This window comes from Mastacembelus armatus, chromosome 21, assembly GCF_900324485.2.
Source record: "Mastacembelus armatus chromosome 21, fMasArm1.2, whole genome shotgun sequence".
NCBI lineage: Eukaryota > Metazoa > Chordata > Actinopteri > Synbranchiformes > Mastacembelidae > Mastacembelus > Mastacembelus armatus.
Window position 1 is genome coordinate 10,047,373 of NC_046653.1, and position 18,178 is coordinate 10,065,550.

The following is an 18,178-nucleotide window of genomic DNA, read 5'->3' on the forward strand; positions in this document are numbered from 1 at the left end:
ATGGCCCAGTCAAAGCCCAAACATCAGTCCAATAGAGAATCTGTGGTCTGATATAAAGACCTGCTGTACAGCTAGATAGATGTGTTAAGTTCATAGAGACATACCCAAGGACACCTGCAGCTGTAATTGCAATAAAAGATGTAACAGTAACAGACCATCTGTGAATAGTTAAGCAAAACCAAGTTTTCTGTTTTTTATGCTTTATTTATTTGCTTCACAATAAAACATATTTTGCTTCTCAAAAGTTATAGTCAGATTTAGAGGCAGTGAATACTGAATGATGCAAGATGGCGCCGCAGATGGCCACCTCGGTCTGGAACTCTCCAGTTGTTTTTTTTTTTTTGCTACTTTGTCCTGCACTTTGTTTCTCTAATAAGTTTCACTTGAGACAAACTGCTAAACATTCGGTAGCACTCCCAGGACACTTTTCCTCCAATTTTTGTATATTCAGACGTTTTGTGGAGCACTCTAGTTGGCGGAGCGGTTGCGCTTCTCAGAAAGCGCAAACGAGGGAACAGCGCTGGTGCGTTGGTGAAACTTCGTCAGCGCGGCCTCAGGACAGCACTGCCCAGCATACATCTGGCGAATCTCTGCTCCCTATCCAACAAAATGTACGAAATACATCTGCTTATCCGGACAAACAAGGACTTTTCGAACTCTGCTGCTCTGTGTTTCACGGAGACCTGGATTAATGGAGCCATACCAGACAGCGCGCTCCACCTTGCAGAGGCCTGGAAAGCACCAGGACCAGATGGGGTTTCACCAGCATTCCAAAGAACCTGTGCTGACCAACTGGCTCCCATCTTCTCTTTGATCATCAACAGATCACTGGAGCTGTGTGAAGTCCCTGCATGCTTCAAACACTCCACCATCATCCCCATCCCCAAGAAGCCAAAAATCACAGGACTCAATGACTACAGACCGGTGGCTCTGACATCTGTGGTCATGAAGTCCTTTGAGAGACTGGTGTTGGCCCACCTGAAGAACATCACTGGATCCCCTGCAGTTTGCCTACCGATCCAATGCATCCTTGTATGATGCAGTCATCATGGTGCTGCACTACATCCTGCAACATCTGGACAAACCAGGGACTTATATGAGGATCCTGTTTGTGGACTGCAGCTCAGCGTTTAACACAATCATCCCATCACTCCTCCAGAATAAACTCTCCCAGCTCTCCATTCCTGACTCTATCTGTCAGTGGATTACAAGTTTCTTGACAGATAGGCAACAGCTAGTGAGGATGGGGAAATTTACTTCTGGCTCCTGCGTCACCAGAACCGGCTCCCCCCAGGGGTGTGTTCTCTCCCCACTGCTCTTCTCCCTCTACACAAACAACTGCACCTCCCATGACTCCTCTGTGAAACTCCTGAAGTTTGCAGATGACACCACTGTCATTGGTCTCATCCAGGACGGTGAAGAGTCTGCATACAGACAGGAGGTGGAGCAGCTGGCTCTCTGGTGCAGTCACAACAACCTGGAGCTAAACACGCTCAAAACAGTGGCGATAGTAGTGGACTTCAGGAGAAAAACCCCCGCCCACCATCATGAACAGCACTGTGGCACTAGTGGAGTCATTCAGGTTCCTGGGCACCACCATCTCTCAGGATCTGAAGTGGAGCCTGCACATCGACTCCAACCTGAAAAAGGCCCAGCAGAGGTCGTACTTCCTGCGCCAGCCGAAGAAGTTCAACCTTCCACAGACGCTGCTGACCCAGTTCTACTCAGTGGTCACCGAGTCTGTCCTGTGCTCCTCCATCACTGTCTGGTTTAGCTCTGCCTCTAAATTTGACATCTGTAGACTCCAGAGAACAGTTCGGATTGCTGAGAAGATCATCAGTGTTCCCCTACCCACCCTCCAAGACCTGTACACCTCCAGAGTGAGAAAAAGAGCTCAGAAAATCATTCTAGATACCACTCACCCGAGCCACCACCTCTTCCAGCTCTTACCATCTGGCCAGCGCTTCAGAGCTCCAAACATCAGGACAGCCTGGCACAAAGGAAGCTTCTTCCCTCAGGCCATCTGACTCTTAAACTCATAACTCTCCACCATTCCCTTCTACTACCTGCACTATAACACTGGAACCTTTTTTGCTCTTTGCACACTAAATTAGTTCTTCTTACATTCTGTTTTTAGGTTGCACCTTTTGTAAGCACACTGGACTCATAAGTTATCTGTAATTTGTTCACTTCTTATCTGTGCACTGTTCATTTTTGTATGTGCACCCACACACACACACACACACACTTGGCAATAAAGGTGATTCTGATTCTGATTCTGATTATAGTCATGTTGATTTGTTAATCAATCCATTTTAATTCCAGATTGTAAAATAATAAAATAGGAAAAAGGCAAAGGTAGGAGAGGGGTGAATACTTTTGCAAGGCACTGTTAAAGACATATAGGTGTCAGTTTATTTCAGATTCTCCATAGACTATTGAAGTTTCTCAAAATTTCCACAACAATAGGCTAACATCAGGAGCACTTTTTTTTTCCTAAATCAATGCTTCACAGTAGATTTGGCACTTAACCCTGAACGTGACTTCATAAATACAGTTATACATCTACAGAGATATGCTTGAGATAAAACAAAATATATTCTGTTGAAAGCAAATTCATGCACTAAGGCCCAAAATAAGTCTGACATGAGAAAATTAATTTAAAGCATAAAATTAGATCTAGTCTTTCATGGAGCAGTAATGACACATAAACACACACTTGAAAAAATAGATTTTTTCACTAAAGGAAATCAGACCAAAGTTTTTTCATCAGTCATTTTTCCAATGTCTACTGGTCCACCTTTGTAGGTTCTTAGTTTTTGCATAAACCTTAGAGCTTTTTTTCTTACACTGGACTCTAGCTTCACTATGTACATCGTCAAGCTCATGCAGCCAGTCTCAAGCTGTCTTCATGGAGTTACCATTATCAGTATATCACTTGTATACTGTATGATGTTCACATAAACATGTCAAAATAATCTGATTGAGAAATAGGTTCAGATATATCTGACTTGATGAATAAAGGTACAAAAATTCCATCAAAGTCTGTTGTTAAAGGGAATTTTAAATAAAAATTTAATAGATATAATATAAAGTTATATTGAAGATGCATGCATCGGGGTCTGGAGTAAAATAAGCTTCACTCAGTGTTCTTATATACGTTAAGGTTGAAGGACAGGGGCATGAAGAGGGGGGCTAGGCCCTAAATGCCCATTCACATTTCTGAGGCTACATCCAAACAGTAGTTTGTAGCAATAACACTAACAAAAATGTAAAATCCAATAATAATATTGTTAATGAATTTTAATTTTGATGTGGTTACATATATCAGGCATTCATTCTTAATTTACACCTATGACCTGCCTTTATGCAAAAAGATATTATTCTACTTCGAATTTTAGTCAGGACCAGCCCATAAATAACAGGGTTGAGTATAGGTGGGATTAACAGAAATTCTATGGCCATGAAATTCTTTACACTCTGTGGCAAAGATGCTGATCCATACCTTGAATACATGAGGTCAAAAAGCAAAGCAGCTGTGACATTAAGCAAACTTAATAAATGTGGCACACATGTCTGTGTAAACTTTCTCCTGCTCTCTCTGGATTTTACAGCTGATTTTACCAGCTGCACATATGAACCTAAAATGAAAAGGACATGGCAACAATAGAAGGAAATAATAATCAGTCTAACTATATCGTTTGCTGTTGTTGAACTACAAGCAAGTTTAATAACTGACCCATTCTCACAGTAGAGTTTCTCAATGTGGGAGCCACATAATTTCAGTGTGGGTGTCAAACTTACGCTCATAGTCACACAGCAAAAAGGTACAAACCAGGACAAACTGACTAACACTACAGTCCTTCTCAGAGACATAACAGAGTGATACTCCAGTGGTCGACATATGGCCACATATCTGTCATAAGACATTAGAGCTAAAACAGAAAAGCCAACCATTGCAGAGGAATATATAACAAAGATCTGCAAAAGACATCCTGCATATGATATTACCTGAATATCAGACAGAAGATCTGAAGTAAATTTAGGGTAAAAACCTGTAGTCCCATAAAGTTCATTAATGCACAAGTTACACAAACAAATGTACATTGGTTCATGTAAGTTTTCATCCAGGATTATGGTTAAAATGATGGACACATTTACTACTAAAATGACACAATAGCTTAATAAAGTGAGAGAGAAAAGTGTGACTCTGTAGTTGACTGTTTCATTGAAGCCAGACAGAGAAAATACAATTATACTAGATGTATTGCTCATTTTGTAAAAATCCTCAAAAGCCACTGTCATACTGATAAACAGTGTTTAGAAGACAGGATGCAATGTTTTGAAAAGGTTAAAATGTTCATGGTCAGTATATCTGTAGTTGTCTTAGTATTGCACACAGCTGATGTGTGAGATTAAATGTTAAAGAAAGTCCCTCCTTAAATGCAGGTGTCTCACAAAGAATTAAAGTCCTGACGTCACTTGTCAACTGTACCACAATGTGTTGTAATGCAATCCAGCTAGTAATTACAATTCATTTTAAATGTTATTGGTGAAGCAATTTAACATTTATCACTATTGACCCATCTGTAGGCAACTCGGGCAAAGATTTGGCTTCAGAATCTAACCATTACTTGTATCTTGCATGGCTAACAAATGGCCAACAAAATTCAATCCTGCAACCTATTGATACACTGATGTAGTTTTATTTATACCTCTGCTCCGAGATCCCAATAGACTTCAGAAACACACATCAGTCCCGCCTCAGCACGTAACACCCCCTCCCACAAGAGCAAACCCGTTTTCCAAAAAGAGAGGTTTTGTTCACACATCACCTTGCTACAGGGTAAAACGAAAACAGCAATAGGTACAGAAATATGACTCACTTTCTAGTTCTCATCCATCTTGGCTGAGCAAGGAAACGAGAACTATCTAGTCACACCTGCGTGACAGGGCGACCACATTATCACTTCCCTTTGTTTGTCTTATAGTTAAGTTGTAACCCTGAGCTAACAGTGACCAGCGCATTAATCGCTCGTTGTGATTGTACATTTCAGCTAAGAACACAAGAGAATTGTGATCAGTGTAAACTGTCACCGGCAGTGGACTAGAGTTAACATACACCTCAAAATGTTGAAGGGCAAGCAACATAGCGAGTGTTTCTTTCTAAATAGTTGAATAGTTTATCTAGTGCTAGTGCCTAGTGCTTGGAATGGGAAAAGACAATATTGCTGCCACCGTGGCATCCACTGGCCTGACCTGCCCATGACCAATTAGTCTGCCAAGATAGACAACAGAGGCCTTACCAAGCTCACATTTAGGTAGATTCAACATGCCAAAGAATGTGAAAGAGGGTAGATATATGGTAAGTTACAAAAGATGCTCTAGCAGTTAGGGCCACCTGCCAATAATCCTTGAGCAAATCAAGCGTTGTAATGAACTTTGCAGGACCGGTGCTGTCAATGAAATCGTCTATGCGTAGCAGAGGCAAAGAGTCTGGCACGGTAACCGCGTTAACTTTGTGAAAATCATTGCCAAAGCGGGGAGTGCCATCTGACTTCTGGACCAATAAGCAAGGGGATCTCCAGGGGCTGTGGCTGGGCTTAGATAAGCCATTTTCCAATAGGTAATCAACCTCGCCTTTCATAACCTCTCTTTTCATAGTGGAGCAACAGTAAGGGTGTTGCTTAATGGGAATAGTTAAGCCAAAATCAATGTCATGATGTAATATGTTGGTGTAGGGTAGGAATGTCACTGAGCAGAGAAGGATCAGAATGAAACAATCTAGGTATATCATTCAGCTGCTCTTTGGGCAGGTAGGGCAGGTGGAGATCTAGCTTAGTTAATATGTCAGAGTTAACCAATCTGCCACACTGTTGACCTTCAGATGTCATGGTTAAATCATCAGGTGCAGCCTCAGCATAGATCAAGGAGGGAGCTGTTTCTCTTGGAAGAGCAATCTCCAGAGTACTTCCTGACCTCTCCAAGGTAACCTCTTTGGAATAATAGGGCTTAAGCATGTTGATGTGACAGATACATTTCTTCTTTCTTGATTTCTTGATATAATTTGTCTGTGTTACTTCCTTCTCTACCACACAGGGAGCCAAGAATCGGGCAGTGAGAGCTGAACCTGGCGTTGGTAGTAGAGCCAATACCTTCTCACCTGGGCTGAATTGTTGTTCAACTGCTCGTTGATCAAAACGCCATTTCATGTTAGCTTGAGATGAAGCCAGAGCTTCACTTGCTAACTGGGTAGCATAGTGTAGGCGATCTCGACATTTAGTAACATAATCTAATATGTTAACTTTAGACAAAGAGCTAGATAATAGTTGTTCCTTTAGGACTTTTAAAGGACCATGTACACTGTGTCCAAACACAGGTTCAGCAGGACTGAAGCCTAGAGATTCATGTTTTGCGTCACGGATAGCAAAAAGCATGAATGGGCACTTCTTCATCCCAATTCGTTCCTGTGTGATGGCAGTATTTTGCTAGCATAGATTTAAGTGTTTGGTGTCACATTTCAAGTGCACTTTGTTACTCAGGGTTGTAGGCACTGGACACTGAGTGAGCTACTCCTAAAGACTGCAACGTTTGTTGGAAAGTTTTGGATAAGAAATTGGTGAAATTTGGACAATTCGCAGCAAATCAAAAGTCATAAAAAATTTCGTTAGGGCCTTGGTAATAGCAGGTGCAGTGATTTTTGCTCTGATTACCGAATTTTGTTTTTGGTAGCGGACCAACACAGTCTACTAGAACATGCTCAAACGGTTCACCAACAGCTGGGATGGGTTGTAACGGGGCTGATTAGGTTTACCCACAATCTGGCAATTGATACAGGATCTTCAAAAACGCACCACATCAGATTTCAAAGCAGCCCAAAAGAAATGCTTTAAAATCCTATTGTACCTCTTTGTAACCCGTAGGTGACCAGACTACACATGCTCATGTGCCAACTCTAACACATGCTGATGACAACCAGCAGGCAGAGTTATCTGATACAGCATCAAAGTGACCATCAGCCAAATTATCAGACCAGGGACCCATTTGTGCATTAACACAACATTCCCCAAAAAAGTAAGGTTGTTTTGAAGTACATTCACTTACATTATCCAGAGCTGCATTAAAACACTGTACCAGAGAGGGATCACTTTTTTGATTGCTGATTAGGGCATCACGACTTACAACTAGGAATGCCAAACTTGGAATAATACCACTCTTTCACCGACACTTCTTCAGATTCTGTAACTCAGGCTTGCCAACAGGGGGCAACCTGTCATCAGAGAGAACAGAGGCAAATAAAGAGTCTGATAGATCCACCTGCTGAGCAAGTTGTACCTGAGCCTGGTGTGTCCAAAAATTAATGTGCTGTCTGCATTCAATTCCCTTAATCATATAACAGCGGCACTGTCTCGCAGACTTATTGTGCACCTCGAAGAGGGCCAGTGATTGATATCTGTTCTTTATAAGGATATTCTGTTCTTCTGTCACTCTGCTCTGAGGAACATTTGCGGTGGCAGTTCTAACATTTAATTATGATACATTGTGATTTATCTTGTAATTATTCCTACTGTAATGGTAGTTTAACAATGGAATTATATTCTGCAGTCTATTTAGTGACACACCATTAATGAACACAGTTTTACTGATAATGACCTAAGGCCACATGTTAAAAAATAGAGATACTGCTTTATTTACAATTTTAACCATGTTGTCTTGTAAATAACCAAATACAAACTCATGGTTGACCAAATATTAGTTCTTGCTCAATCAACACTTTCCTTTGTTGCTTTATGTTTAATTGTATTTCATCTCTACTTTTTGAGTACTAAGATAATTTTTCGTTTCTTAATCACATTATATGTGGAGAACAATTTGCTGACATGCAGGAACAGGAACACACCTTAAACATCTGACTTTTAACATCCTATTTAGATGTTAAAGCTGATTTCACCAATAACAAACATATCCATAAACATAATTATGATAAATCCAGGAACAAATCACTTCTTGCACAATAAGTTGTTTCCTTTATTGCCTAAGGTTTGATTCTTATTCATCTATACCTAATTAATATCATAATAACTATTTGCCACTTCATCAAATTATTGATAAAGAACAATTCACTGACATGCAGGAGCATGAACAAACCTCATACACCTGATTTTTAACATCCTATTTAGATGTAGATGATTTTACCAATTACAAATACAAACAAACAAAATATTAACTAAATAAATAACAATAATAATAAATCCAGTAATACAATTGTTAAGTTATGAAACTGGAATCAACAGAAAAAAATGCAGTTACAACATAGATGTTTTTCACATATAAGCCCCATATTTCTCTGAAGTCAGTATTGCAATTGCCTCACAGATGGATGGTCATCAAGAAAATAATAATTAAACCAGTTTGTGTAGATAGAGTGATTTTGGGGTTTCTACATACATCAAACTTTCTGTTTGAGTTTAATCCTTTGACCTGCCTTTGTACACAAATATATTATTCTACTTCGAATTTTAGTCAGGACCAGCCCATAAATAACAGGGTTGAGTATAGGTGGGATTAACAGAAATTGTATGGCCATGAAATTCTTTACACTCTGTGGCACAGATGCTGATCCATACCTTGAATACATGAGGTCAAAAAGCAAAGCAGCACTGACATTAAACAAACTTAATAAATGTGGCACACATGTCTGTGTAAACTTTCTCCTGCCCTCTCTGGATTTTACAGCTGATTTTACCAGCTGCACATATGAACCTAAAATGAAAAGGACATGGCAACAATAGAAGGAAATAAAAATCAGTCCAACAATACTGTTTGCTGTTGTTGAACTACAAGCAAGTTTAACAATTGACCAGTTGTCACAGTAGAGTTTCTGAATGTGTGAGCCACATAAGTTCAGTGTGGATGTCAAAGTTACACCTATAGTCACACAGCAAAAAGGTACAAACCAGGACAAACTGACTAACACTACAGTCCTTCTCAGAGACATAACAGAGTGATACTCCAGTGGTCGACATATGGCCACATATCTGTCATAAGACATTAGAGTTAAAACAGAGTAGCCAACCATTGCATAGGAATATATAACATAGATTTGCAAAAGACATCCTGCATATGATATTACCTGAATATCAGACAGAAGATCAATAGTAAATTTAGGGTAAAAACCTACAGTCCCATAAAGTTCATTAATGCACAAGTTACACAAACAAATGTACATTGGTTCATGTAAGTTTTCATCCAGGATTATGGTTAAAATGATGGACACATTTACTACTAAAATGACACAATAGCTTAATAAAGTGAGAGAGAAAAGTGTGACTCTGTAGTTGACTGTTTCACTGAAGCCAGACAGAAAAAACACAATTATAGATGTATTTCTCATTTCTTAATAATCCTCCAAAACGTGTCAATCTGAAAAACAATGTTTAGAGACGAGGAGGCAATGATTTGAAAAGGTTTAAAAGTTCCTTCTTTGTCAGTATACTGTATGTCCAGTTGTCTTAGTGTTGCAGACAGCTGAGGTGTGAGATGAAATGTTAGAGAAGGTGGTAGTCCCTCCTTAAATGCAGGTGTCTCACAAAGAGTTAAAGTCCTGACGTCACTTGTCACCTGTTCCATTAAGTTTTGTAATCCAGTGCAGTACAAATGCAAGTAATATCAAATGCTGTTGGTTGTGACTTGTAGATGTGTTATTACAACTTTGCTCATTCTCACAACATAAAACAATTTAACATTTATCATTGTTGATCCATAATTAGGCAACTCAAGGACATAGAGTTGGTTTCAGAATCTATCAATTATATTTATCTTGAATTTATTTATTTTGTGTAATAACAGAAGTGGTCCTTGTGCTCACGGAAATCATAGATTACCAACAAAATTAAGTCGGGTAATCTATTAAATGATGCGCTCATTTAGTTTCACTGATGTTGATCTCAGGCCAGAGATTAGAAAAGAAAGATAATACTTTATTTGCAACTTTAATTGTGTTGTGAGTAAGCACAGACAGACAAACTCCTATTTAACCAAATATCAGTTCTTCCACAATGAACAGTGTTTTTGTGAAGATTCTCAGTTGTCCCGGTCACTCTGAAAACATTTAAAATAACAATGCAAAGTTTTTAGCAAATTACTACCTTAAGAGCTTCACTGGGCACTTCCTCCACACCTGCAGGTTTATGTAATTTAGATTTTTCTATCACTCTATGCACCTCTTTTACAGTAATCTCTTTCTTTAACACATTAGTGCAGGGTAGGGATGAGTTGAAAATTTTAATTTCATACAAACAACTTCAAATGGAATAAGCTTATTTATGTCTTTCCAAAATAATTGTGAATTGCTGCTTTGTAATTGGTCTAACTGAAACGCTTTCTTGAAATGTCTTTTCAGAAATCTGAGAGTTTTACCAAAATCAGACTGGCAACATTTAAATTCATAGTTAAGCTCTCTTCTTAAAATAGGGTCCTTACATTTTATATACCTTTTCTTTGCCGAACAGAGGTTTATCCACATACTTGTAATTCATTATTGCAGTACAGTTGTTTTACTCATAATATTTCCTTGGACTGTCTTTTTTATACATCTTGTTTCCTTATTCACTATTCCACAGAGACTTTCATAGCAATAGTTAATAACCCATTATCCTGTGTTTTTTGCCCTTTTTCTAATTGCTCTGAGATTTCATTCAGGGCTTTGTACCAAGCATCAGAGCCAGGAAAATCATTAGGTGAAGTTCTTATTGGTCTTTTAACCTGCTGCTTTAAATCAGTTTCCTCTTTAAAAAATACATTCAATTTGGAAATGCAAATAAAGTAGACAGTGATCAGGAAGCCTACAGCCATCCTCCATCATGTTTATCACCTGTTCATCAGCTCTTTCCACAAAAACAAATGGAGTAAAAACTCAAAATTACACACATCTTTAAATGTGGGGTCACAATGTAGTGTACCACAGCTTTACCCCTGACAGATATAAAAGTGAAATCATCACTTTCTGGGTTTATTCTTCCATTCAAAACTACGATGGCGTAATATTCTGAGAATAAAACATTTTAAGATTAAAATTGTAAGTTTAATAGAAAAAAAATTATGTTGCGGTGGTGTGCTGGAGAAGGAGAAGTGTAGGACCCAAGTGTAGGACAATAAAAATGCTTTATTTCCCTGGAATTGCCTCAGTACAATACAAATAAAAATATTTTTGACTTCAAGAACAACTGGTAGTCGTGTCTACAGTTACTAATGCTCCCGCAAAACTCAAAGGAAAGCAGGGTACATACATGGGGAGTAAAAACAAAAGGCAGATTGAAAAAATGTGAAACTAATTAAGGTAAAAGAATGTAAAGTTGCTGGGGACGAGTGCAGGGAAAAGAGGAACTGAACACAAAATAAAGGTCCCCGGCAGGATGTTTCCTGTTTGGGTCTTTTATTTTGATATTCATTTCCTGTTAGTTTTTTGAAGCTCGGCTTAATCTGTTTGATTAGTTTCACCTGTATCTGCTCTGTACCCAGTAATTACCAGGATCTGATTCACCTGTGGCTTGCATATAATCTGCAGCCACACATTCTTTGCCGGACTGTGAAGTGCTCACTTTCCAGCACTCCACACAATTTCTGCCTGACCAAACCTGATTCCTGACGGCCACACCTGACACCTGATGGCCTTACCGGATCCCTGAATGCCTGACCTGATTCCTGATGACCTGACCTGATTCTACATTACAAACAGCAATCGCAAGGTTGTGGCCTACTACATCCAACGCACATCACCAACATGCAGGTGTTTCTAAGGAGACACACTGACACTTTTGCCAGAGACCCCAGTTTTATTTGTAGATGCAGCACAAGCCGTTAACGCATTGAATCCTGGTGGGGCATTCTAAGAGAACAAAGCATTCAGTTATGGATGAACTTGTTCAAAGGCCTCCAAGAGAATGGTCACTTTTCTGGAGACTTTTCGGATAAGAGTTTAACACAGTTCTGCATGGATTTGCATCGATGAGATCTGGAATCAAACCCGGCTGTACTGCGTAATAGTGAGTAGCAGTACTCAAGGCCTACACACCTGTTTTATAATGGCTGCTCTCTATAACCTATTGACAGAATAGGAGTAAACAGGTTGCATTTTTATAAAATATGGTGATACAATTACACACTTAACTATGCACTCTAACATCTTTCTTGCCCCTCAGGAAGAAAAATGTACAGATCTGATGTAAACATTATTACTTTTGAAAATAAGTATAATAAAATACTTATTTGGTATGCAAATTCCACAACTGTAAACATTTAAAGGAACTGTCTGCTCAACACACCTGCATTTTTAAAAAGTCCCCCTTATCCAGATTGCCATCTATATCCGCAAAAACAATGGATGTCAAAGGGCATTCTCTTGTGGTGTAGAAGCATATACCTGAAAATAGTACTTGGGTAAACTGAAAATGTGTCTGGTAAACAATGTATAGGTCAATGAATTTTAAAATTTCATAAAAACATGCAGCTGTTCTGCAAATACAAACAAATTGCAATTACAATATACTGAACAAAAACAGTTACAGTACTGAACTGCGTGGAGAACGTTGGTTACGTATTGTAACCCAATATTCTGTGAATTGGGTGCAGCCCTCTGGGCTATCGCTATGGGTCATATAAGATGAGATAAGAAAACCTTTATTTGTCCTGCAGTGGGGAAATTGCATTGTTGCAACAGTAAGGACACTAAACAGCAGAGTGCCAGAAGTAGCAGGATGTGAGATAAATAAGAAATTCAAAATATTAAAAAATACTAAGTGGAATAAAATTATGAAGCTCTCCCCGCAGAAAATGCTTTGTGAGCAGGTGACTGAACACCGATCTATCGCCGAACCCTTCACGGCATAAGGAAATAGCTGCGGCATATGTTTTAATGGTGCTAAACGCCAAGTTTCTCTCCAGTAATAACTGGACAAAAAGACAGAATCGCGGAGAAAGGGCATGCAATGTGTCGTGTTCTCTGTGCACTATCTCTCAAACGCGGCCCATTTAGCCTCATACGACGCTGTAGTGGACCGGGCGCGTGCCCCTTGTAGGGTGACAATGCTGCCACCAGCGGAAAACCCCAAACTCTCTAAGTGGTTCCTCTCAGCAGCCAAACCCACAGGTGCTGCCCTATTACCGGAGGGCTGACTACCACGCCCCCTGCCTGCAACAGAACATCCTCCCTCCATGGGATCTTCCAGGGGAAGATGCCTGCGTGCGCTGCAGAAGGGGAAAACACGATGCTCCGGGGCAGTCCCGGGCTATCACAATCACTTGCAGATCCTTCTCCTGAACCTGGGCCAGCAGCTGAGGGATCAGGGAGACCGGGGGAAACGCATAGAGAAGGTAACGGGGCCATGGCCGATGAGTGAAGGTGTACCCCCAGTGCAGGGTTGTGCTTTGCACGCAAAGAAAACCACAGGTCACAGTGTGCGTTATCGCAAGCTGCAAAAAGATCCACTGCTGCGTGTCCGAACCGGCTCCATATCTGAGCCACCAGGCTTGGATGGAGATGTCAATCCCCTGCGTGAGGACCACCACGTGACATGATATCCGTGGCCACGGTGCATTCTCCTGCACTGTGTATTGCTTTCACAGAGAGAAGCTGCGTGAGTCCACAGCAGCAGGTGACGAGCCTCAGTCGGATAAACCAGCGCTGAAACAGCCTTGTATGTAATAGGCCGAGTGGCACCACCGGATGAGCCGCTGCCATCATCCCCAGAAGGCGCATCACCGATCGAGCCCTGACACGTCTGCATGGAGCAAAGTGAGGCATTAGGGAGGAGAGGGTCGGGCCCTCATATGTAATGAGTTCAGTTCCACCCCCAGATACACTATGGACTGAGTGGGCTGGACGCACTCTTTTTCCAGTTTATGGTGAAACCTAAAGATCTCAAATGATCTGCTAGTTCTACCGTCTGCTGCCACGACTCCTCTGGGGAGTGGGCCAGGACGGCCCCGTCATCCTCAGGCTGCAGGAGTGCAGCTAGCAGGAGCACAGGCGTTGTCATCGCCCTGTCCTCCATAAGAGGCCAATCTTTGTCAATCTGTGGAAACAGAAAACTAAATTGAAATTATTCTAATTTAAAACATAATTATGTTACATCCATAATTGGCAAATAATTTGTTCAAGGGAATTTTAATTTATTTTAAATATTCAAGTCAAATAATTTGTCATTCTTCGGTTATGATTTTCACACCAAGTTTCTGATATTTTACTGGTGACGTTTCGCTGTTACTCCAAATGAGCTTGCAGCTCATGTGATGGTGGTGAATGAATGAATGAAGCCCACCACAAGTGTGTTAATTGAATTACACATTAGAGGAAGTGAGTTGTTTACCTTCTATTTGAAAAGTCTCGAGATCTACACCAGAATTTCTGAGATTGCTTTAATTACTGAGGAACATTGCATTGTGCAAGGTTGATGATGCCTGTCCAGTTCCAAAACAGGATCTTCACAGAATAATTTTGGAACTGAGAAAATGACTACAGCCACATTACAACCTGCTATATCTGACTCAAAAGATGCCTGTAGTACTCTGGTGTCACTTCCTCAGTCGATGCCTAGGTGATTGCAGCATTGAATTAATGTACAATAGGCACAGATGGTTGGACAATGATGAAGATGGCAGCAGCACTACAGAAACTTTTTGTAACCTACATGATGTTCAGGAAGCAATCAAGCAGGCATAACTGAGCAGGTGACAGCTAAGGACCAGATTGATCTAGCTGGTTTGGAAGAGTAACCCTGATAGCAAAATGGGATTTGCTGATGTATACCACTACTGTCCGTTGTTGGATGTAGTGATATGGGCTACGCCAGGTGTAAGCATTCCATATGCAGAGCGTATGCTGCTTGATTTAAAGGTTAATTTAAGCTTTCTGTATTTCTTTTAGTTCAGGCAGCATGTTCGGGGCATTATTAAAGATTACAAGAGAGGCAAGACACGAGAGGTTTAACAGTGCACACTGCACTGTCTACTTTACAGCAACTCTTGCAAACTATTATTTTACAGCATATGTTTTCATTCACTCTGTGTCATCCCTAAGGACCACTGCATTGATTATTTTTACAGAGAGCAGAACAGAAACAGTCAGACTGACAAAGGGAGGCAGTGCTCATATTACACAAGCAATGGCATAATGCATTAATTATTAGAATTAAATATCTGTATCCACATTTTCTCTAAGTTCATACAGTGGTTTTTCAAAGGTATAGACATTACAGAGAGAAAGCTGATGATTAACAGGTAAAAAGTAACAGCCAAGACAATCAGAATACAGGCCTATGATGGACACATTTACTACTAAAATGACACAATAGAGAAGACAGCGTCGCTGACCAAACACCAGCTGTTGCATTTGCATGATGCATTTCCTTTGTTGCTCTAGGTTTGATTTGTATTTCATCTATGTCTTTTGCGTATGATAATATTTGTATGTTTCTTAAACACATTGTAAATTGAAAACAATTTGCTTATATGTATCCTATTTAGATGTTAAAGCTGATTCCATCATTAGCAAACAGACCCATAAAAATAACAATATTGATAAACACAATAACAGATCAGTTCTTGCACAATAAGCTGTTTCCTTCATTGCCTTCAGCTTTACTGATATCTATACCTTACTAATGTCATAATAACTCTTTGTCACTTATTTAAATTACAAATGGAGAACAATTCACTGACATGCAGGAGCATGAACAAGCATCATACATCTGACTTTTAATTTTAGATGTAGATGATTTTACCAATTACACATACAAACATACACAAAATCAAAACAAGAATAAGAAACCTAATAATCTCATTACTAGAATTGTGAAAAGTGAAATCAATAGAAAACAAAATGCAATTCTAACATATATGTTTTTGATGTTCGAACCCCATAATTGTGTGAAGTCAGTAACATTACAATTGCCTGACAGATTTATCAAGAGATTCACAATAAAACAACTTTGAGTAGTCAGGGTGATTTTGGTGTGGTTATACATATCAAACTTTCTGTTTCAGTTAATCCTATGACCTGCCTTCATGCAAACAGAAATCATTCTACCTCGAATTTTAGTCAGGACCAGCCCATAAATAACAGGGTTGAGCATAGGTGGGATTAACAGAAATTGTATGGCCATGAAATTCTTTACACTCTGTGGCACAGATGCTGATCCATACCTTGAATACATGAGGTCAAAAAGCAAAGCAGCTGTGACATTAAACAAACTTAATAAATGTGGCACACATGTCTGTGTAAACTTTTTCCTGCTCTCTCTGGATTTTACAGCTGATTTTACCAGCTGCACATATGAACCTAAAATGAAGAGGAAATGGCAACAATAGAAGGAAATATTAACTAATCCAACTATGTTGTTTGCTGTTGTTGAACTACAAGCAAGTTTAACAATTGACCAGTTCTCACAGTAGAGTTTCTGAATGTGTGAGCCACATAATTTCAGTGTGGGTGTGAGCATTACACCCATAATCTGACAGCAGAAAGGTACAAACCAGGACAAAGTGACTAACACTACAGTCCTTCTCAGAGACATAACAGAGTGATACTCCAGTGGTCGACATATGGCCACATATCTGTCATAAGACATTAGAGCTAAAACAGAGTAGCCAACCATTGCAGAGGAATATATTACATAGATTTGCAAAAGACATCCTGCATATGATATTACCTGAATATCAGACAAAAGATCTGAAGTAAATTTAGGGTAAAAACCTGCAGTCCCATAAAGTTCATTAAAACACAAGTTACACAAGCAAATGTACATTGGTTCATGTAAGTTTTCATCCAGGATTATGGTTAAAATGATGGACACATTTACTACTAAAATGACACAATAGCTTAATAAAGTGAGAGAGAAAAGTGTGACTCTGTAGTTGACTGTTTCATTGAAGCCAGACAGAGAAAATACAATTATACTAGAAGTACTGATCATTTTGTAATCATCTAAAACAACAGTATAAAACTGATAAACAGTGTTTAGAGTAAAGGATGCAGTGTATTGAAAAGGTTAAAATGTTCACTGTTTTTCAGTATATGTCCATTTGTCTTGGTGTTACACACAGCTGAGGTGTGAGATTAGATTTAGAGAAGACAGTCCCTCCTTAAATGCAAGTGTTTCACAGAGAGTTAAATTCCTGACGTCACTTGTCACCTGATCCACTAAGTGTTGTAATGCAATCCAGAATACAAGCCAGACAGAAGAAATTACTCATAAGTCATCTTTTGAATCCTGCATGTAATTCAGTAACACTTGAACTGAGCAGGCTACCTCAGAATTAGGTGGCGCCAGAACCAAGCTTTGGGGAACTCCATATGATAACAGAATGTGTGTGTGTGTGTGTGTGTGTGTGAAAGTGCCCCAGATCCTGGACATATTTGTTCATCTAACAGTTCATATGCTGTAATTCCTGACGTATTGTCCTGCCTACTCCCTGTTCTTACTTCTGTAACGCAATCCATTATCAAAATACACTTGATAAATGTTGGTTCCTTTTAGTTGCATTTTTTTATCCTTACAGTATAAAACAAGTAACATTTACCACTAATGATTTTTCTAGTCAAGGACGGCATGGTGATTGGGTGGTTAACACTGTTGCCTCACAGCAAGAAGGTTCCTGGTTTGTACAAGGGCCTTTCTTTCTTTCCATTTTCTCCCCGTGCTTGTGTGGGTTTTCTCCATTTTCCTCCCACAGTCCAAAAACATGTATGCCAGGATGATTGGCGATTCTAAATTGCACATAGGAGTGAATATTCATGTGTGTGGTTGGCTTTTCCACTAGCACTGCTCAACTTGGTGTTTTGGTTTTCCATTAGGGGATAGTACCTTGTGTAAAGTACTTTTTTTAGTACCTGCTCAGGTGAGGTTCTAAGCAAGCTGAGCCGATATTAAAATGTGACGTTAACCAATTGCGGGCCACTGATTGGCAATAGAGTGACGTCACTAGAACAGTAATGAGCGCGGCATCTGACCATGTCTTACAAACCCGCCATTTTTAAAAGCCATCAACAGCTACCGTTTGGTTTCCATTTTTATTGTCTTTAGCGAGGCAAATGGCTAATGCTACTTGCAAAACAACATTATGGCCCTATGAGGAGGTGTGGGTATTTCAGTTTCGCGTCACCGTGCTATGATGGTTGCGC

At 39.7% G+C, this 18,178-nt stretch overlaps 3 protein-coding genes across 3 annotated transcripts; all 3 read right to left on the reverse strand.

The window, feature by feature from the left end:
* Positions 1–468: 468 nt before the first annotated feature.
* Positions 469–4,275, reverse strand: LOC113122969 (olfactory receptor 4E1-like). Its single transcript, XM_026294673.1, has 2 exons — positions 3,364–4,275; positions 469–597 (listed from the first exon to the last, which is right to left on the reverse strand). Exons 1-2 carry the CDS (start codon positions 4,273–4,275, stop codon positions 469–471), a joined length of 1,041 nt encoding a protein of 346 aa, XP_026150458.1.
* Positions 4,276–8,449: 4,174 nt separating this feature from the next.
* LOC113123659 (olfactory receptor 4Q2-like) lies at positions 8,450–9,394 on the reverse strand. The gene has a single exon (XM_026295881.1). It carries the CDS (start codon positions 9,392–9,394, stop codon positions 8,450–8,452), a length of 945 nt encoding a protein of 314 aa, XP_026151666.1.
* Positions 9,395–13,114: 3,720 nt separating this feature from the next.
* Positions 13,115–16,970, reverse strand: LOC113122970 (olfactory receptor 6N2-like). The gene is made up of 4 exons (XM_026294674.1): positions 16,071–16,970; positions 13,941–14,072; positions 13,662–13,778; positions 13,115–13,423 (listed from the first exon to the last, which is right to left on the reverse strand). Exons 1-4 carry the CDS (start codon positions 16,968–16,970, stop codon positions 13,115–13,117), a joined length of 1,458 nt encoding a protein of 485 aa, XP_026150459.1.
* Between the last annotated feature and the right edge of the window lie 1,208 nt (positions 16,971–18,178).